Source organism: Chelonoidis abingdonii, chromosome 9 (genome assembly GCF_003597395.2).
Source record: "Chelonoidis abingdonii isolate Lonesome George chromosome 9, CheloAbing_2.0, whole genome shotgun sequence".
Classification (NCBI taxonomy): domain Eukaryota; kingdom Metazoa; phylum Chordata; order Testudines; family Testudinidae; genus Chelonoidis; species Chelonoidis abingdonii.
Window position 1 is genome coordinate 38015616 of NC_133777.1, and position 20736 is coordinate 38036351.

Sequence of the window (20736 nt, forward strand, 5' to 3'; positions counted from 1 at the left end):
GCTGGGTCGGCAGGGGTATATATCCGGCACCATAGCGGCGCCGCTCCAGGGGGCGCCCTGCCGACCCACCGAGTGTTGCTAGGGTAAAAATCTTCCGACGAACGTGCACGTAGCGCGCACACACCTAACTGGAATGGATATGAGCAACACATCTCGAAGAACAACAGTTACAAAGGTGAGTAACCGTCTTTTTCTGCCTCTCATGTTTGTGAAGAGCAGCTTCCAAATGTGAGCTGAGCATAACTGATGCAATGGTGATTGTCTCAGTCTGCTGGCTGCCTGAAACCATGAATGAGAAGTGTGGATGCCTCGATGCCCTATTAATCTCTCTGAAGTGTCATCTCTGCAATCCAGTAACATTTCAGTGTCAAAATTGACTAGTTCAGTGCTGAGCATTTTAGCAGATAGACTGAGGAGAGAGAGTGGCAGTGAAGCCCACAGGGAATTTGGAATTAGGAGTTGTTGCAGAGAAGGAAATGCAGAGGGAACAACATAGGTAATACAGACAGGGAGGAGGGAAAGAAACAAAGAAAGAGGTTGGGGAAACAGAGCAGAGACAGAAGTGACCCCATAAAGAGAAGTGTATTTTCTCACTGAGTAATGCGAAATGCAAAAATAAGGTCCTGAATAAAAAACAAAACGAAAAAACCTAAAAGTTTAGTTACTACATAAAAACCATATTTACCTCTTGATCTCTCTGCAAACTTTCCAGTGACAACATAGGCAATTGCTATGGATTGAAGGGAGTACGGAGTCCTAAATTTATATCAGGGACCGTAATTTACGAGAATTTGGCACCCCTGCATAACACAGTCCTCGGGTACATGATGCAACCATGATGGTTGGTATCCCCTGCCTTACCACGGATCCCCCCAGCTCATGTTCTCCACACACACTCACATGGGGAAGAGCTGCTCTAAATTCAGACAGCCACTAGAAGATTCACCACTCCCCTTGAGTTAAGAGGATTCATGAGTAGCTACTGTTGAATCTCTTCCCCCACCACCATCCAAGGAACCTATGGCCTGCTGACACTTGGCTACCCTAATGCTCCCTTGGTACAGTTGGCACCCAGCACAAATGAGTCGCTCTCAGGCAGCTCTCATTTACCACAGGGACTATCCTGGTGCCTGGATGGTGCGGAAAGAGGGAAGTGCAAAAAGGCACCTTTACCCTCTCCTCCGCTCCAAGCTGCACTGAACAGTCCTTGGTTGCTGTTGCAGACAAGCCCTGTTTTTCTGCCTTTGCACTCAACAAATATAAATGTTATGTCGCACTGAGTAGGTGGAGGACTTAGATCAAAAAATACCAATATTTTACTTATCAAGGGCCTATGTAGACAAGTATGAAATGTACAAAAGCAATTGAAGGAAGTTTTGAAGAGCCTTGTCGGATTACAGGCTGATAACACCACCGCCATCTCAGAGGGAAATCTGGTTTGGGCTAATTGACAGCAAAGAGCTGGAACAGCTCAAGAACAAAACCAAAAAATTATTTAAAGAAACTGTGGAATTAATGACTGATCCAGTACACAGAGGTCATAGTTTGTTCCCAAACTATGAAGAAGAGGCTGAAATATGGCTGATAGGATATAACCCTGACTTTCCTTTCTCTCCTAGCCTTTAAGGGTGAAGAGTTAGATTTCTGCCCTGAACATATGTTTGCAAAGGAGGCTGTATCATTGTTGCATTAAAATTTTGGAAGGAAAATAAAGGAATACAGGACAGTTGAATTCAGAATGTGGTCAATTTTGAAAAGACCTGCATTCTGTCTGACTCTCATTAGCAGCACAAGTGTGTTTTTAATGCATTCACAAGGGCTTGGTCAAAATTTCAATACAAGGTAGATGCTGAAAAAATGAATGAATTGATAAAAGAATATTGGTATCTAAAGGCAAAAGCAAGAGAGATAATCCTAACTTGTTAGAAGAGTGGAGACTTGATTATGTTTACTGAATTGCAAGCTTTTCAGTTTAGATGGTGGTTGCCTTCATGTTTGAATAAATTGCTTACAAAGAATATGTGTGTATCTCATTTCATAGAATTTTCATGGGTGCTTTTGAGTTGTGGAAATCACAACTCAGGGGGCGGGTGTTTTGGGGAGGTTTTTGACTTGGCATTCATGTTTTAAAATAATTGTCAAGGGCCTCTAGTTCCAAAGAGAGGCAATTTTTTTGCCTAGTCTTATAAATCTAAACATAATCTGACCTGTAAATGGGCATAGAAAGTGCTTTATGTGTTAACAATAATAATTTATAAAATTGATCCCTCAGTCAGCTGTGAGAATCCATATTGATGGGTTTTAAAAGGAAATTATTGTCCCTGTGCTTCCCTCTACCATTTAATACACAGTCATTACAGTTTGATGTGTCACGGCATCTGCGTGGCATATGCCCTTGCTACAAAACTTCTATTGGAAAGAATTGTACATGCGCAGTAGCCAATTTTCTGAATGAAATACTGTGTAGTCTTTTTAATTTTAAATCCCCCAGAACACTCATCCTTGTCTGCACATTGAGCCTCGGGGTGCACAGAATTTCAGAGAAACAAAGCTGTTAGAAGTGATAGAGCCCAAAAAAGCATCTGAAATCCTAAAGCGGAGGCAATTTTGTTAAACTCCTAAAATATTGGTGTTGTGTAAAAACTGCTGGCAAGCCGTGAAAGGTGAAGTGTGCAAAGCTTTCACACACAAGTTTTAATGAAAACTGCATAAAATCCCAAATCCTTAAATGAATATATGTATTTAAATTACAAACACATTTATGTTACTTTAAATTCTTCGAAAATTATTTTTTTTCCCTTCCCTTGCCTGACAGGTTTTAAATTCTTGCCTCCTATTTCTCCTGGAAGACTTGCTATGCCAACAGTATTGTGGCTAATTTACATAAATTGGAACAATGTCTCAGCCCTTGACAGCAAAGGGCTTGAGTGAAATAATAGTAAATAGAACAGAGTTTTACAAAGTTTAACATTCTTCTAACATATTTATTGCAGGGGAGCCAGAGTGACAGCAAGAATGCCAAGAAAAAGAACAACAAAAAAACCAACAAGAATAAGAGCAGCATCAGTAGAGCTAACAAAAAGAAACCCAGCATGCCAAATGTGTCCAATGATCTATCCCAGAAACTCTATGCCACCATGGAAAAACATAAAGAGGTACAGTCAGAAATACTGCTGAAATAGAAGATAACATTTTTGTAAAATCAGGCTCGACAATAGTTGAGTCAAAACAGGAAGGAACAATGCTTGTGACTGCAATTAGACTTTTATTTTTCTTTTACAGTACATATTGAAGTAGGTTACCTTTAACTTAATTAATTAGATCATACCATATCTGTGGTATGGTATAAGCTTTGTTTCTCTATTTAGAAGCTTTTATTTCTAAAAGATGTTTTGGAGTTATTTTTATAACCCTAGTCATTTTTCCCATTTACTTGCAGGTCTTTTTTGTGATTCACTTACATGCTGGACCTGTGATAAACACCCTGCCTCCCATTGTGGACCCTGATCCATTACTTAGCTGTGATTTGATGGATGGGCGAGATGCCTTCCTTACCTTAGCAAGAGATAAGCACTGGGAGTTCTCCTCATTACGTCGATCCAAGTGGTCCACATTGTGCATGCTCGTAGAACTACATACGCAAGGGCAGGACCGTTTTGTCTATACATGCAATGAGTGCAAGCACCATGTGGAAACAAGGTGGCATTGTACTGTCTGTGAGGTATGTGCATATGTGTCTGACTCTCTTTTTTTTTTTCTCTCTCTCTCTTTCCACTTCTCCTTCTAAATGTGCCTCCTTCTCACCCAAGTTAAATGTTCTCCTGAGAACTGCCCATAGACCCAGAAACTAATTCTGAGCTAGGTGTGAGGATTGTCAGCATGGGTAAATTGTCATAGCAGAGTAATTATTCATGGTGTACAAGACGCAGGTTCACCTAACCCCTGCTGTAGACGCAGCTAGGGTGGACAGAAGAATTCTTTTGTCCACTGAGCTATTCCTCTTGAGTATTGCTACCATGGAAAAAACCCCTTCTGTCACTGTAGTAGGTGTCCATGCTACAGCAGCATAGCTGCCACGCTACAGTTGTGCCGCTGTGGCACCTGTAGTGTACACATAGTTTCAGTTCTTTCAGGTAAGTATATGCGTTAGCTTGAAGCTCCTCAGTATGAAGGTTTGTTTTGGGGATAAAAATTTGATTTAGGAGTAGTAACTAGTTTCTCATCTAACTGCTATAGGAGCAGCTAAATATACAGTTGTCAATTTCTGAATCTAAGGTAGGTTTAGCTTACTGTTAAACTCTGATTCTGAGCTAGGTTTAACTTGCTATTAAAGGATCTAGGACCTTTAGACTCATTGTGCTGGTCTCTGAAGCTGGACTTTAGGAGGCTGTCATGTCCTATCCCAATGAGGCAACTGTAACTGATGGGGTGGAAACTTACTGTCTCATAATACCATCTGAGAAAGACAGAAGCAGGCAGAGCAATTAGTTGCTGGGGATGATATCTGAGTAGCTTCTAAAGAGCTTACTTGCTCTAGAGTGACTTAACTTCAATATTTTCATAAATAGAATCATAGAGTTAGAAGGGACTGCAAGGATCATCTAGTCTAATCACCTACCAAGATGCAGGATTTGTTGTGTCTAAACGTTGGGTGAGCCTAGCGTCTCCTCTCTTGAGGTGGCACAGTTCCTACAGTCATAGCACTGGGTGTTGGGCCCTTCCAGAATGTGCCTTAGTTGGCATTGAGTAGAGCAAGACAGATCCCACCCTGCAAAAAAACCCACAGAACAGTGGAGCCTAGTTTCGTATCAAGAATATGTTGGCATAACCTCTTTAGCCCTGGTAGTATCAAGAGCTTTATGCTGTATTAAGATGCTGAAGTAAGTGGGTTTTTCTTTATTTTTAGGACTACGACCTTTGCATTAACTGCTACAACACTAAGAGCCACGACCACAAGATGGTTAAATGGGGCCTGGGTCTGGATGATGAGAGCAACAGCCAAGGAGAGCAACAATCAAAGAGCCCCCAGGAATCGCGTCGACTAAGCATCCAGCGCTGCATCCAGTCCTTGGTCCATGCCTGTCAGTGCCGCAATGCAAACTGCTCATTACCATCCTGCCAGAAAATGAAACGGGTTGTTCAGCATACCAAGGGCTGCAAGCGCAAGACAAACGGTGGCTGTCCTGTGTGCAAACAGCTAATTGCTCTTTGCTGCTACCATGCCAAACACTGCCAAGAGAACAAATGCCCTGTGCCATTCTGTCTCAATATTAAACACAAGCTCCGGCAGCAGCAGATTCAGCACCGCCTCCAACAAGCTCAGTTAATGCGCCGAAGGATGGCTACCATGAACACCCGAAACGTGCCTCAGCAAAGTTTGCCTTCTCCTACCTCAGCAACGCCTGGTACTCCCACACAGCAGCCAAGTACGCCACAAACACCGCAGCCGCCTCCTCAACCCCAGCCCTCCCCTGTAAGTACATCACCAGCTGGCTTCCCCAGTGCAACAAGAACTCAACCCCCTACTACTGTTCCAACAGGAAAACCTACAAACCAGGTGGCAGCACCTCCGCCTCCTGCCCAGCCTCCCCCGGCGGCTGTGGAAGCAGCTCGGCAGATTGAGAGAGAAGCTGCCCAGCAGCAGCAGCAACTCTACAGGGTCAACACCATAAATAATGGTTTACCTCCTGGTCGTCCAGGAATAGTAAACCCAGCAGTGAGTTCAGTGAACCAGATGCAGCAAGTTGGCATGAATGTACCCCGGCCTAACCCCGTAAGTGGTCCAGTAATGTCCAACATGCAATCTGGACAATGGCAATCATCTCCAATGCCACCGCAGCAAACAATGCAGCCGGGAATGCCGAGACCTGTTATGCCAATGCCGCCACAGCAAACTGTAGCTGGGCCAAGAATGCCAGGTGTGCAACAGCCACCACGCAGCATTGCACCGAATGCACTTCAGGACTTATTGCGGACCTTGAAATCACCTAGCTCTCCACAGCAGCAGCAACAGGTTCTTAATATCCTCAAATCCAACCCTCAGCTTATGGCAGCTTTTATAAAGCAAAGAACAGCCAAATATGTGGCAAACCAGCCTGGGATGCAACCACAAGCAGGCATACAGCCTCAGCCTGGGATGCAGCAATCTCAGACTGGGATGCAGCAGCAAGGTATGCACGCACAGCCTAGCCTGCAGACCATAAGTGCAATGCAAGCAGGAGTCCAGAGACCGAGTGTTCCTCCTCAGCAGCAGGGAATAGGTGGCATGAATCCCCAGGGGCAAGCGATAAACATTATGAACCCTGGACACAATCCTGGCATGGCAAATATGAGTCCACAGTATAGAGAGATATTGAGGAGGCAATTACTGCAGCAGCAGCAGCAGCAACAACAACAACAACAAGGAGGTGCTGGCATGGCAGGAGGGATGGCCGGGCATAATCAGTTTCAGCAGCCTCAAGGACCTGGAGGTTATCCTCAAGCCATGCAACAGCAACGAATGCAGCAGCATATATCAATACAGGGGGGGTCCATGGGACAGATGGCTCAGATGGGACAGCTGAATCAGATGGGCCAACCTGGCATGGGGGCAGATGGCACTTCCAACATTCAGCAAGCACTGCAGCAAAGGATTCTGCAACAGCAACAGATGAAACAGCAGATAGGGTCCCCAGGCCAACCTAATCCCATGAGCCCCCAGCAGCATATGCTCTCAGGACAACCACAGGCATCTCATCTTCCCGGCCAGCAGATTGCCACATCCCTCAGCAACCAGGTGCGATCTCCAGCACCTGTTCAATCTCCCCGGCCCCAGTCCCAACCACCACATTCCAGCCCGTCACCAAGGATACAGCCCCAACCATCACCTCATCATGTCTCTCCCCAGACTGGTTCCCCCCACCCAGGACTTGCAGTTACTATGGCTAGCTCCATGGATCAGGGACACTTGGGCAACCCAGAACAGAGTGCAATGCTTCCACAGTTAAACACCCCAAACAGGAGTGCATTGTCTAACGAATTGTCTCTGGTTGGTGATACCACAGGAGACACACTAGAAAAATTTGTGGAGGGTTTGTAGCATTATGGGAGCATCACTTTTTTTCGTTTCATGTTCTTGGACATTTTGTACTGAAAATTCAGACATCTAGATTGTTTTGAATCCTAGATGGAACTGCTGCTTCCTACACATGGAAGAATGAATTGCTGTTTAAAAAAACAATACAAAGAATATATTTTTTGTTAAAGCCAGGCGGTTAAAATATCTGGTCTCTTTTTTGTGGGTTTTTTGTTTTTGTTTTTTGGGTTTTATTTTTTTTGTTCCTGTTGACTCATACCTTTTTTTAATGGGAAAACAAGTTCATTATATTCATATTTTTATTTGTATTTTCAAGACTTTAAACATTTATGTTTAAAAGCGAAGAAAAATAATATTCAGAAACTGTTTCCTGAAAAATGCAACATTATAATGTATCTCGATAACTTTGACGTGTTGCGGGAAGATTTTTTTCTATAGTGAACTCTGCAGGCATTTGAAGTATTACCCCTGGAAAAAATAGGAATTGACTCTTGCACACACACATTGGCTAATGCCAAAATCCTTGTCTTGCAGATGTAGAAATTGTTGCTTTGTTTCTCTGATAAAAACTGGTTTTAGATGAAAAAAAAATAGGGATGATCACTCTTAGACCATGCTGATTTCAATAGAGAAGAAGCATTCTTTTCTTTCAGTCTTTCTTCTAAGTGAAACTTGAAATGAGGAATGCAATTCTAGTGTAAATCATGCAAGCTCTATAATTACTATAAATAAGAAAATCCAAGAAGATTCAATCACTGTATAGAATGGTAAAAAACAAAAAAAACCTCATTTCTTACTTATATATCATATTGTTAAATAAACTGTGTGCAACAGACAAAAAGGGTGGTCCTTCTTGAATTCATGTACATGATATTAACACTTAGTGTTTGGGGTTTTTTGTTATGAAAATGCTGTTTTCAACATTGTATTTGGACTATGCATGTCTTTTTTCCATTGTATATAAAGTATTGCTTAAAATTGATATAAATTACTGAAGTTTTTAACATGTATTCTGTTCTTTAAAATCCATGTAAGAATGTTTAAGGTTTTTATTTATTTATATATTTTTTGGATCATGTTCTTTGTAAGACATGGCTATGAATATTCGCTCATTACACAGAAGCAGCCAGTGGCATTGAGAGGCGAGGCACGATACAAGGAGTACTGTTAGTAGCATGTCTGTTTACCACACCCTTTATCGATTGTTTCCTTTTTGGGGAGGGGGAGAGGAAGATAATCTGTTCCCCATACATTTAATACTTACAGGCATTCATCCAGAAGGGTTAACTGGAATAAATTATTAATAACTGTTGCTTTTTTAAAATGCATTGAATTTAGAGAAGGATCACCATTGGAAGAGAGGGAGAAAGCACTGAGTTAATTCTGGGCTAATTTATTTAGTCTGTAGAAAAATATGAACATAATATGAACCTATTGACTTTAACACTATTTTTCTGCTGTTAACTCCAAGTCTAGATTTGAGAGTTTTCTGTGGAATAAAAATAACTAATCATGTACGTGTTCCCTCTAATATCCTGTCATCATGCCCTGATGTTCATGGGCACACTCCACTGCCCAGTAAATTACTTTTTCTGAATTTAAAACTGAGGAAACTCTCCAGGTTTAGGATGTGAAAGTTAAATCCACTGTTAGCCTAGGATTACAACACCTTAAATTTTAGTCATGTGGTTTATGTGAACTTCAAAGGGGATTTGCGGCAAATCCAGAAGAATACCCCCAAACCCGTGGTCTGACGTTGCTCCGGTTGGGAGCATCTGGCTTGCTTGGCTTTTTACATGAAGTTAGCATTTCCTCCAGTATTACAGTTTTTTATTGGAACAGTGTTTTAAGGAAAAAGAGCAAATGTATTAACTTCTGGAAGTGGAAGAACTTTTTGCCCCATACTGTGAAAATAGTAGTGCACCACAGCACTGCTTAATCTTTTTTAAACTGTAGAGGGTCTCTGCTTAACTTCTTCTGCAAATCTAAACTGTTGTACCAACATCACCATCTTTGGACTCACCTTTCCGTGCAACTGTCTTCAGCAATCAAGATGTCAAAATTCTGGGCTGGGGTGAGGTCACTGAACACTAACCCAGAGCTTGTCCAAAGGAAATTGTTGTAAAAAGGATGGAAAGCCCTGATGCTGTGTCTCATGCTGTATACATAAAAGGAGAAAAATACTATATTTGTGATCAAAAAGAGGAAACTTGAAATGTGCTGGTGTTTCTAATAAAAGCTGGTAAAACTGCTTGGATTGAAGGATGGTTCCAATTGGCTAGTGCCCATTAGGATCAGCTGAGTCTGAACTAAGGTTTAGCTGACTGTATTGATTCCCGCGAGAGAGAGAGAGAGTGTGTGTGTGTGTGTGTGTGTGGAGAGAGATAATATTTTATTTTTAAAATCCGTTAGCACTATTTCTAAAGCTGTATAAGGGAAACCTGAGGGAGATGGGGCTGCTTTCATGTAACAGTTCAACTGGCTTCCAGCTGTGGAAAGTGTGCAAGAAAGTCCTTATAGAAAACGGAGAAACATAATTAATTTCTGATACCCCTGTTGAGAGAATGCTGCTAATACTGTAAGTATGGGGTGGGGGTGGGAGGGAGAGTCTAGATTGCGCAGTGTCACTATTCCTGATCCCATATACTTTGCAGCCATGCTGAATGCAGTGGCACATAATTTCTCTGGCATCTTCAAATAAATTCAGAAATTAGACGTGGTTCTTTGTGTTTCTTCGACAGAGACTTTAGAATGCTTTAGATAAAAGGGTGAATTTTACAGGTGGGAACAGGTGCTGTCCCACTTTGATAGTGGCAGAGCTAAGAACAGATCCTAAATCATAAGGTACCAGCTACTTTGCTGTACACTATTCTCTGCAGAGAGCTTTGACAGTCAGTATAGGCTTCCTCGAGTTTATTTTAACATGAAGTTCAGCATAACTTTAGATCTGGAATGTTTTTCAGTTTTGTCAAGCCCTGGATTTGAATGCGCTGCAGAGTTTTGTGCTGATAATAAACAATTGCCTTGTAGAAGAAGCCTTGAGAAATCTCGGGCTTCTGCAACCTGAAGGCACGGGAGGCAGGTTTGAATCTTTTGGCACTGAGGTGATTAGGTCTTTTAGCTCCAAAGAAGGAGTGCATCTCCTTTCTTTCCTGTCAAAGCCAGGAATCGCTTAATTATTTTTGAGCGGAAGGAGTCTTGAATTCTGAATTGCCTCTTGCAACAACTTGGTCCACTTGCCTCCTTGTCCTCCCTTTCTCCACCATGCCGTCTCAAGGATGGATAGTCACATGTGCTGTGTGTTTCAGCTAAAGTCAGCAGGGAAAAAGCAACATTGAGTTAAGATGTCATCGTTATGATTGAGTCAACACCCAAGATGAATAAGAGCATCTCTCATCCCTTGCAAAGATACTGTTTCAAGCTGTTTACAGATTCAAGATAGCTCTGCACTAGTTCATGTTCACTTTGCCAAGAAAATCTGAAAGGTTAGAAATTTTCTTTTAATGGGAGTTGCAACTGATTTTGCACCATAGGTTTCTGTGTATGGTCTGACTCTGCCCTGCAACCTACAGTCCATCCTGTGGTAGGAAGTAAGGAAGTTCTGATTTAGTACTGAGATTCAATTCTGCCTTTCCCTGCCCTGAAATGTACTAACAGTCATGTTAATTTGAGGGCAGTACAGTCTAATGATCAAACTGGAGCTGTAGTACCAAAATTAAGATAGCATAAATACTCAGCGCTGGAAACAGCCACTGGAGTGGAGGGCTGCATGTATCTGATGTGACTTGTGTATATTATATTCATGATAATGCACATTAGAGATAATCAAGATGGATATGATCAGGGAAGGTACTTGAGAAAAAAAAATCTGTGATAGAAAACAAGAACTTGGAATGCAATGCTGTAGAATCGTAGCGCATACATACCGTTCTGGGACGGATTAGAGATGAAGCAGGTAGTGATGACTACAGTAGCTTACTCAGACATTTCTATCTTCAGTTTCTTTTAACTTTCCTGAATTTTTCACCTTGTTTGAAATTTTGGATGCACTGCTTTCAGTTAGGAATCCATTTATTTATTTATTTTATTCTCTGTAAGGTTCACCCAGGACTTTTGAGCTATTCCCAAACATTAGCAGACTGGGAACAAATAGTTCTACCAAACATTCTGCGGCTGCTTTCTGAACAACTGATGGACACTTGAAATCTGGCTGAGCTGTAGTCCTTAGGTCACACGCACATGCCTTTCGTGAATTTGGTAAAAAGTTGGTTTTGATTTACCAAAGTTGTAAGTGTTTAAAAATGTGCACAGGCACTGCTTTTGTTTAATAAAATGTCATCTGGCACTGTTCCATTGGCCCTGTCCAAGCGAAGTATGTAAGTTGAGTGGATATTTCTGCTATACAGATGTCTCAGTAGTCAATTAGCATTACATCCATGTAGATAAGAAAGTTAAGAAGAATGTCAGTTTAAATGCATACAGGGTTATACAATATAATCTGTGGAACTGTATATTCCATAAGTTCTACTGAAGAGGCCTTTCCACAATGTATGGACTGGTGCAAAGGCTTAGACCTCCTATATTTCATATACTGTACAGTGTATCTGGTGCTTTATTGCAGTGATGCAAATAGTTGTATATGATGCATTTTTCTTAAAAATAATAATAATAATAGTAGCAAAGACTAGGAAATCCCTTATAAAAATCATTATAGTCAAAGAATATAAAGGCTGCAAAGTGAAGGAGGCAGCAGATAAAAAATTCCAAATTTGTTTCCCATTAAATCTGCCCCTTGTGCACATGAATTAGTGTCATCTTTAATTTCACTGTCATACTTTTCCCCTTACAATCCTTTCTTCAGTCAGTGTGCAAGTTAGCAGTCAGTGAGGCAACTGTTCAATATTTATCCATATTGTTAATTCAGTGACTTTGTTTCATCCACCACACACCTTCCACACACAGCCCTTAATGGGCTTTTTTTGTTTTTCCCTTTAGAGGCTTTTCTGTAGTGCTCTGCACTGTTGTGTATCAGCCCCCTACAGCCATTAATGATTTATCCTCATTTAGGTCAGGAATTACCTCCATTTATTGGAAATTAAGTGACTTGCCCAGTGCCATGAAGGGAAAATGTGGCTGAGGTCACAATAGAAACCACTGTTTTCATGGGCCTCAGTCCAGTGGCTTAAGCACAAGACCAGCCTCATTCAATAAACACCAACATCTGGAAGTGAGCGTGAGGCATTGGTGCTCTGGGTATGGCCCTTTTCATTACACAACCCTGGCTAATAGACGCACCAAGTGACAGACAAGGGCACCTGCAGAAAAAACTGTAATTAAACACTATCTCCTGCATGTGCTCAAAGGAGCAGGGCAAAGGTTTCATGGGCACCATCAATGTTGGGGTTTCCTAATCTTTGGTTGCTTCACTTTACAATTCTACTTTTTAACCCTCCCACCCCCGTTAAATGGACTACAGAAGGTTTCACATAAAAGTAGAGAAGTTGTGCTGCTGCTCTACATCTTGGTGTTACTGGCTGTGCAGTGGAAGCACCTCTTGTCCCCATAGAATAAGCATATTTAAAAATTCAAAAAAGGACATTAAATTGTGAGTCACAGAGTCTGACATGGAGAGGGACCTGCTTAATATGCAGGCAGGAAAGGTGATGCAAGTGGCAGGCTGGGATGAGATCTCATGGCGATAAGTTATTCAAGTTAGATGCAAGTGACAAAACAAGAAGGCGTAACCCAAAACTGAACATGGAAAGAATGAAGAGATGGCCATACAAGCCTTAACAGTGAGAGCAACAACCTAGCAGGGAAGGAACGTCTCACGGGCCGTGCTCACCAGCTAGTCTGCAAGGGTGGTAATGAAAAATAACCCCTGGCTGGCCGAGCAAAAGGAGGTCACTCTGATCCAAGGCCCTACGCACCCCTCTTGTAGCATCAATGCATTGGATTGTTTAGAAGTTTCATTGTTAGTTTTGGTCTTTGTTCCACACACACTGCTGTACTTGGCTTTACAGAAATACCACCATGTCTAGGGGAAATCTTCCTATTCCAGTGCTGGAAAGCTGCCCTAACAGGGCAACTGGATTCCCCCAGACCTGGGGGAGATGTTGGCTGCTATAGTGATAGCACAGTTATTTGCTATGCTCTCTGTTACTCCTGGGCTGTTCTAATGGACCCCAGGCAGCAAGCTACGAACTAGCAGAAGCAGCAGCCATGGCCTCCACTTCAGCTGCACCAAACGGAGTACAAGTACAGCCCATAATCCTTGTACCCAGTGTATGAAACGTAACTGAATTCCCTATGGCTGCAAAGTTCCTGATTATCTGTAAAGAGAGAGGAAATAACTAGCTGTTTAAGCACAAAATCATAGAAATGTAGGGCTAGACGGGACCTGAAGAGAGAATCTTGATCCTGCCTCAGCACATGGGGGGCTGGACAAGTAAACCTAGACCATCCCCAATCATTCTTTGTCCCACTTGTTCTTAAAACTTCTAGTGATGGGATTCCACAACCTCCCTTCCTATTCCACTGCTTAATTAGCTGCCTAGTTTCCTAGTATCTAACCTACATCTCCATTGCTGCAGATTGAGCTCATTACTTTTTGTCCTACCTTCTGTGGACATAGAAAGCAACTGATCACCATCCTCCTTATAATAGCTTTTAACATATTTGAAGAGTTCAGCAGCACTGCGTGTCCCGTCCCCCCCCCCCCCCCCTCGTCTTCTCAAGACTAAGGGCCGTTCTATACTGAAAACTTACATGGGCGTAACTCATTTCTCAGGGATGTGAAAAATCCACATCTTGTTGAGATGCAGCTATCCCAGCCTAATTCTTTTGTCAGCTGCCACCTCTCAGACAGGTGGATTAACTGCCGCAATGGAAGAGCTGTAGTGAGTCTCCTGAAGCACTACAGTGGAGCAGTTGCAGCACTGCAGCTGTAGCATTTTAAGTGTCGACACACTCTATGCATGCCCAGTTTTTTTAACCCTTCCTTATAGGTCCTTTAGTTACTAAACATTTTGTCATGTTCATTGCTTTTCCCTGGACTCTCACCAGGTTTTCCACATCTTTCTGGTGCCCAGAACCAGACACACTGCCCAGCTGAGGCCTCACCAGGGCTGAGTAGACAATTATACTCCCGTGTCTTACATAGGACTCTCCTGTTCATACAGCCTAGAATTTTAGCCTTTTTTGCAACTGCATCTCAGTATTGATTCATATTTAATTTGTGATCTACTGTAACCCCCAGCCCTAGATCCTTTTTAGCAGTGCCACCACCTCGTGCGTTATTCCCTATTTTGTAGTTGTGCATTTTATTTTTCCTTCTGTGTTTAGTACTTTAGTGAATTTCCTCTTGTTGAGTTCAGACCAATTTCTCAAGGTTGTTTTGAATTCTAATTCTGTCCTCCAAAGTGCTTGCAACCCCACCAAAGTAGGTGTCACCTGCAAATTTGATAAGCCTACTCTCCACTCCCTTATCCAAGACATTAATGAAAATATTGAATAGTACCTGATCCAGGCTGACTCCTGTGGGATTACTAGATATGGATTCCCCAGTTTAACAGCAAACAATTGATAACTACTCTTTGAATACAGTCCTTCAACTAGTTTTGCACCCACCTTATGTAATTTCATCCAGACCACATTTCCCTAGTTTGCTTATGAGAATCTCATGTGGGATCGGGTCAGAAGCCTTACTCAAATCATGTTATGTCACATCCACTGCTTCCCCCATCTACTAGGCCAATAACCCTGTCAAAGATGGAAATTAGGTTGGTTTGGCATTAGCTGACAAATGCATGCTGCCTAGTCTTCATAATCCTTTTATCCTCCAGACACTTACAAACTCATTGTTTAATAATTTATTCCAGTATCTTGTCCAGGTATCAAAGTTAGGCTGACTGGTCTATAATTCCCCAGGTCCTTGATGTTCACCTTTTAAAAGATAGGCACTATGTTTGCCCTTCTCTAGTCTTCTGGGACCTCACCCCTTGTCCCTGAGTTTTCAAATATATTTATAAAGGGCTCATTTTCTGGTCATCTCTTTCTGGAATTACCAGGTGCATTTGCAAGCTGTTTGGATTATACTAATTATGGATGGTCAGGGGAGTGATTCTTGGTTTCATCTAAATAGAGTGAGTACTTTATGATAGAGCAATGGTTTTCAAGCTGTGGTTCACAAACCGCTGGGGGGCTGCAGACTATGTCTAAGATTTCCAAAGGGGTCTGCACCTCCATTTGAAAATGGTTAGGGGTCCACAAATGAAGAAAAGATTGCAAACCACTGTGACAGGGACACAGGCAGGGAGGAACAGTGCAAAGCACCAGCAAGGGTCGGTTTTGTTTTTATTAATTAAATCTGAAAACCCAATAAACCCCACCCAACTAGAAACAATGGAGCAGGACTAGTGCCATTGCATTAAGAAAGATGTCAGGCTAGCTGAGCAATCTGATTAAGTGTAGAGTTTTAGGTTCTCTGTAATCTGAATTTTGATTTATAACATTGAAAGACACACACAGTACACATCCTAGCTGTTTTTAATAAAATCAGCAATGGCTACATCATCCCAAAGTGACAAGGAAATACCTGGTAGAGCAAAATTTACAAGAGCTTCATTTTTCATATCAATTATTCAGCAGTGAACAAGCATGTAATTATTAATTGCACCATCAATTCCTCTTTCTAGCAACCAGCCTGTTAGCCAGAGTTTTTCTAGTCTTTATGGTTATCGAAGGGATAGGATGCTTCAGTGGTAAGTCAATGAGCCAGTGAGGGGGAAATGAGTTTGTGTGTGTATAGAAAAGCATGTAGAAAATTGCAGATAGTGAAGTGAAATACACAATAAAGGAGGCCAAGATGCACTGATCATAAGGCAAAAGCCTGGTGCTTTCCAGTGCCTCTATGTAAAGAAGAGGACATGGTTCATTCTTTGGAGCGGTTCCCTTGTGACTGGGATATCAGGATTCATCTACTTGGGAATCTCTGCCCCCATTGGTGTTATCAGTGGAATGTTAGAGGTCAGGTATTCTACAGTGGAAACATTGGGCTGGGTACTCAGGCACACCAAGGATGTGGGAGCGGGCACCCCTTCTGAGAAAGAGGAGGAACTGGCTGGAGACTATTCCCACAACAGAAGCCTGGCTGCTTACTTTGAAACCTCTCAAAATTAACTCGTGATCTTTGTCCAGTTTCAAGGGGATAGATGCGAGGACAAAGGGTTATAAAAATCACCCTCACAACTGGCATTAACTGGCTAATGAGAAACCAAGGGCAACTGCCAGCATGATGCCAAAATTGAACGGACCAAGTAGACAACTCCTGTGAGATAGTTCCTCTGGGTCACAGTATAGGTACATCACTGAGCTGAGTTAGGGGAAATCTGCAATACCTATTCTAGGACTTAAAGGTCTTGGGGGCTGTCAGTTGGGCACCTTCCACTGTGGACTCCACCTATCTCTCATAGGTCAGATAGGCTGCTACATATTGGGGAGGGATAGCTCAGTGGTTTGAGCATTGACCTGCTAAACCCAGGGTTGTGAGTTCAATCTTTGAGGGGGCCATTTAGGGATCTGGAACAAAAATCTGGCAATTTGTCCTGCTTGAGCAGGGGCTTGGACTAGATGATCTCCTGAGGTCCCTTCCAACCCTGATATTCTTTCACTACTACTAAATTTACTTTTAAAAAATGGGGACAAATCCAATGTACAAACTTTGTTGGCACCAGACAAGTACTATCAAAATCGTCAGCAAGAATCACCAATGATCAGTATTAACATTTCAATGGTCAATTACTGCATGAGGGACATTCATATTTTTCAGAGCTTTGGAGTTGGGTTACAGCCAAGATGCAAACAGTTGCACAATCCTGTCTCCGCCCCCTGCTTCCCCCTACAGGTACAGCAGGTCATAATGGGAAGGCTTTCTTTGCAACTGTCCACAACCTCATTAGCTTCTTGCTCTACTTAAGGCTCCATTTAGACTAGGGACAAGCAGTGCAACGAAGCACGCTAGCGAATATTTGTCTATAAAAGGTTGTGTTAGCACCTACCCATTGGGGTAGGTGCTAACACACACAGTCCCTACCTCAGAGAACTCTCAGTTGAAACAAACAAGACAGACAAAGGGTGGGGACAGAGAGGCGAAGGCACTCAGCCAAGGTCACATAGCAGCTCAGTGGCAGACACAGAAGTCTGGTCTCCTGATTCCCAATCCAATGCCTGTTCACAAGACCAGGTTTGGTTTTTCACTTAAACTAGGAATCTCACCTTTGTGTGTCATCTGAAGACTGCAGTGTATCTTAACCAAGTTTATAGCATTTCATCAGTAAGTAAAGATTCAATTGAAAAGTCTCAGAAATTTTGCTTATTTTTGTTTTTAATTAATTAAAAATGACATCTTTAAGAAAAAAAGTCTGTGGTATGTCACCATTTTCCTCTGGTTTGCTGTCGTTCGCATACAGACTAACACGGCTAACACTCTGCTGTGTCTGTGTTGCTCGACCACCAAGTGATTCTCCATTACAGCCCACCTGTCCCTTTGCGTTCACCTTTAGCCCTCTTCCCTGAGGCACAGATCCTCCGCTGGTTTAAACTGCTCTCGCTCTATTGACTTCAGTGGAGTGAGGATGATTTGCACCATATGAAGATCTGCCACTGAGTGTCCATAATAACGTCTAAGTCTACTTCCACAGGGCATCCTAAAGCTCAGTGCCTCCAGCAAACACAGACTACTCTTGGGGACAGGTTTCAGAGTAGCAGCAGTGTTAGTCTGTATCCACAATAAGAACAGGAGTCCCTGTGGCACCTTAGAGACTAACAAATTTATTTAAGTATAAGCTTTCGTGGGCTACTGCCCACTTCTTCGGATGCATAGACTGGAACATACAGCAGGAAGATATTTATACATACAGAGAACATTAAAAGGTGGAAATGCATTAGCTGAATTTCATGTCATTCTGCTGCCAAACTCCTGGCAGAGCGAAATTCATCCCTTGTGTAACTTGGCTGATTTGTTTGCAAATCCATGTGGAGACTCACAATTCCATTTGAATTGACCTTAACAACTGTGCTTCATCAGCAGATTGCACAGACTCACTGTCCACTTCTGCCCCCATCTCATTAAAGAAGGCTGCTCCCAATGCCGCTATTCTTTCTTTCCGCACAGAGGAACAGCTGGGCACAGTTATCAGTCTCCAGGAAATCCCTTGAAAAAGAGGGCCCAGAAACAGCCACATTACCTCACAGGCCACCATGCTCCCTTGCTTTTCTTCTCCCTCCCCTGAACACCTCATGCAAGTTTAATCTCTTACCCCAGTTCTGACTCCCACTCCCTGCTGCCTTCTGCATTGCCCACAGCATTGCTCCTGGATCACTAGAGAGCTGGTATCTATTGCTCATTATTACCATCACCTGATCCTCATAACTGGCTCTCAGAAAAGCACAGTGCCCAGTTTAGAGCAGGCGAGACAACGGAACTTCAATTCACACAAAGCTCTGCTCTCGAGCCATAAAGAGCAGATCAGTGACACTGTACAATACCTTTTGTTTGAAGAAACCAACATTTCTCAAACAGGGATCCGTGGACCCCCAGGGGTCTGTGAGGGTACTCCAGGGGCCCCACAGGCCTGCTGATCAACTCCTCCCCTTCCCCCCCCCCCCACTGCCTCCTGCACATTGTAGAATAGCTGTTCCCCTGTGTGCAGGATGCACTGGGAGGGAGGGAGGAGGAGTGAGGATGGGGATCACTCGGAGAAGGGCTGGGAAGAGGAGATGCAGGGGTGGGACCTTGGGAGAAGGGGTAGAGTGGAGGTTGGGGCTGAGTGGGGGGGCTTGGGAGGTCGATGAAAAATTTTAAATCAAAATGGGGGTCCTCGGGCTGCCAAAGTTTGAGAACCGCTGGACTAAACGGTTCTATATGGAATAATGTTACAAGATGTTAGGGCTGTGGGCTATGTCCCCCATTGTTAAGCAACTACTGGAAAGTTAGAGAGGGGACTGAACAGGACAACAGAACTACTGCCAGGAGCAGTGGATATCTCAGGGGACTGATTGTGGGCTATGGTGACTGGTGGCCTGTATGAACTAGACAGGAGAATCCCAGCCTGCCCCACTTCCACTAAGACTTACCAGCTGTCAGTGCTAGTGCCAGCCTATTGGGGGCCCTAAGCAGGAATAGCCTGCCCCCCCCCCCCGCACAAATACTAATATTTAAGGGGGGGGGGCTTAAGCTGCTTGGGGCCCTAAGCAATTGCTTGACCTTAGTCTGTTTATGCCTAGTGCCCATTCTGCTAGATGTGGAGAGGGTAAGCCTTTGACGAGCAGTGGGAGCAGCTGAGTCTAATGGCTCTGGCCTAGCCCAATTCTCCCACACACAACCGCCACAGTAGGAGAGTGGATTATATGAGTGGGCACTTATTTAGAATGTTGCTGTAAGAATAAGAAGGGAAGAGACTGGTGGGTGGGAGGGGGATACTGCCATCTTATTCTCTGTGTGGATGAGAACCTTACGTAGCAAGAGAAACTGGCTCCCTCTCCTGGTTGACCCAACAGTGGGAGGCTGGGTGGTGACTGGTGACCATAGCTCCCAGGCTGAGGCTGGGAGACTCATTAGGGAAGGAAAGGCTTGTCTTTCACTGGAGCGGCTGAGTGGGTAGGGAAAGTGTATGTGATAGCAGATGAGAACCCCATGAATTACAGAGTTATATTCCTCTCCTGTCAGAGGGGAACGGTTTCATAAGGAGGTGGGACGAGTGTTATGGGAGGATGTGTACACTGAGCAGGTATCTTGTGTGTGAATTCCTTGAAGCATGAGAAGTTCATAGGTTTAGGAAGGTTTAAACAAAGGGAGTTCAAGTTTAGGGTGAGTTGCCTATTGTTACTGTGGAGGGATTAGCGTTAGCCATTGACTAGGGATTGATATGGATTTTGCCCTGAAAATGACCATTGTTGCCTAACCTGGAGTCCTTATTTGGGTGTTCAGCTGCATTGTGTGTGACTGCGAGGGTAGAACAATGCATGCTGGGGACATCGATACTTGGGGTGGGATGACACTGTCTGCAGGCCTGGTCTTGGCTCAGGTATTGCTCGCTGGGTATTTGGTGCTGCACAAACCAGATTGGGAGATGTTATTTTTTCCATCTGTTCTTACAAATCTAAATACATAAAATACATAATAAACCTACCAGCAGCTCAGACAGCACATTTGATGGCAGTTGCAGCAGAGAAATAAAAATTAAATAGGCCCTGGAGAATGATGAGCTCTCTGGGTCAGTGTAGAGGCACAGTGTGGCAGGGGGCAACGTGGGGAAGATTTGCATTGCTACAGCTCATGCTCTACTTGTTCTGTTGATAGAGGACTCAAGGGCTGTCAATCTGTTACCTTTAACCAGTGCTAAATTCACTATGAAATAAAAACAAAATAGGTGGACCTCTTCAAGGTGACCTTAGGAGAGACAAAAGCAGTGCCTTATGAAAATAGTGCTTATGCAGGAAGGTTAAGAAAATGCATTTTTAATTTTTTGTAAGAAAGAGGAGGCTTCAGCATGTTCCTAATGGTTTTTATAATAATGAAATAAATCGATTAAGTTTAGAGATAAATGTTTTTACCCTTTTACCTTGGTAGGAAGTTTAAAAACACCTTGTAAACAGGAAAT

At 43.0% G+C, this 20736-nt stretch overlaps 1 protein-coding gene across 6 annotated transcripts in view; it reads left to right on the forward strand.

Annotated features, from left to right (window-relative positions):
• Positions 1-9326, forward strand: part of CREBBP (CREB binding lysine acetyltransferase) — a 203366-nt gene extending 194040 nt beyond the window's left edge. For all 6 annotated transcript variants that reach the window (XM_032781631.2, XM_032781632.2, XM_032781629.2 and 3 more), the window contains 3 exons: positions 2994-3155; positions 3440-3721; positions 4907-9326. In XM_032781631.2, coding sequence (XP_032637522.1) covers positions 2994-3155; positions 3440-3721; positions 4907-7078 — 2616 coding nt within the window. In that variant the 3' untranslated portion in view covers positions 7079-9326. The remainder of the gene's footprint in view (positions 1-2993; positions 3156-3439; positions 3722-4906) is intronic.
• Positions 9327-20736: the final 11410 nt, after the last annotated feature.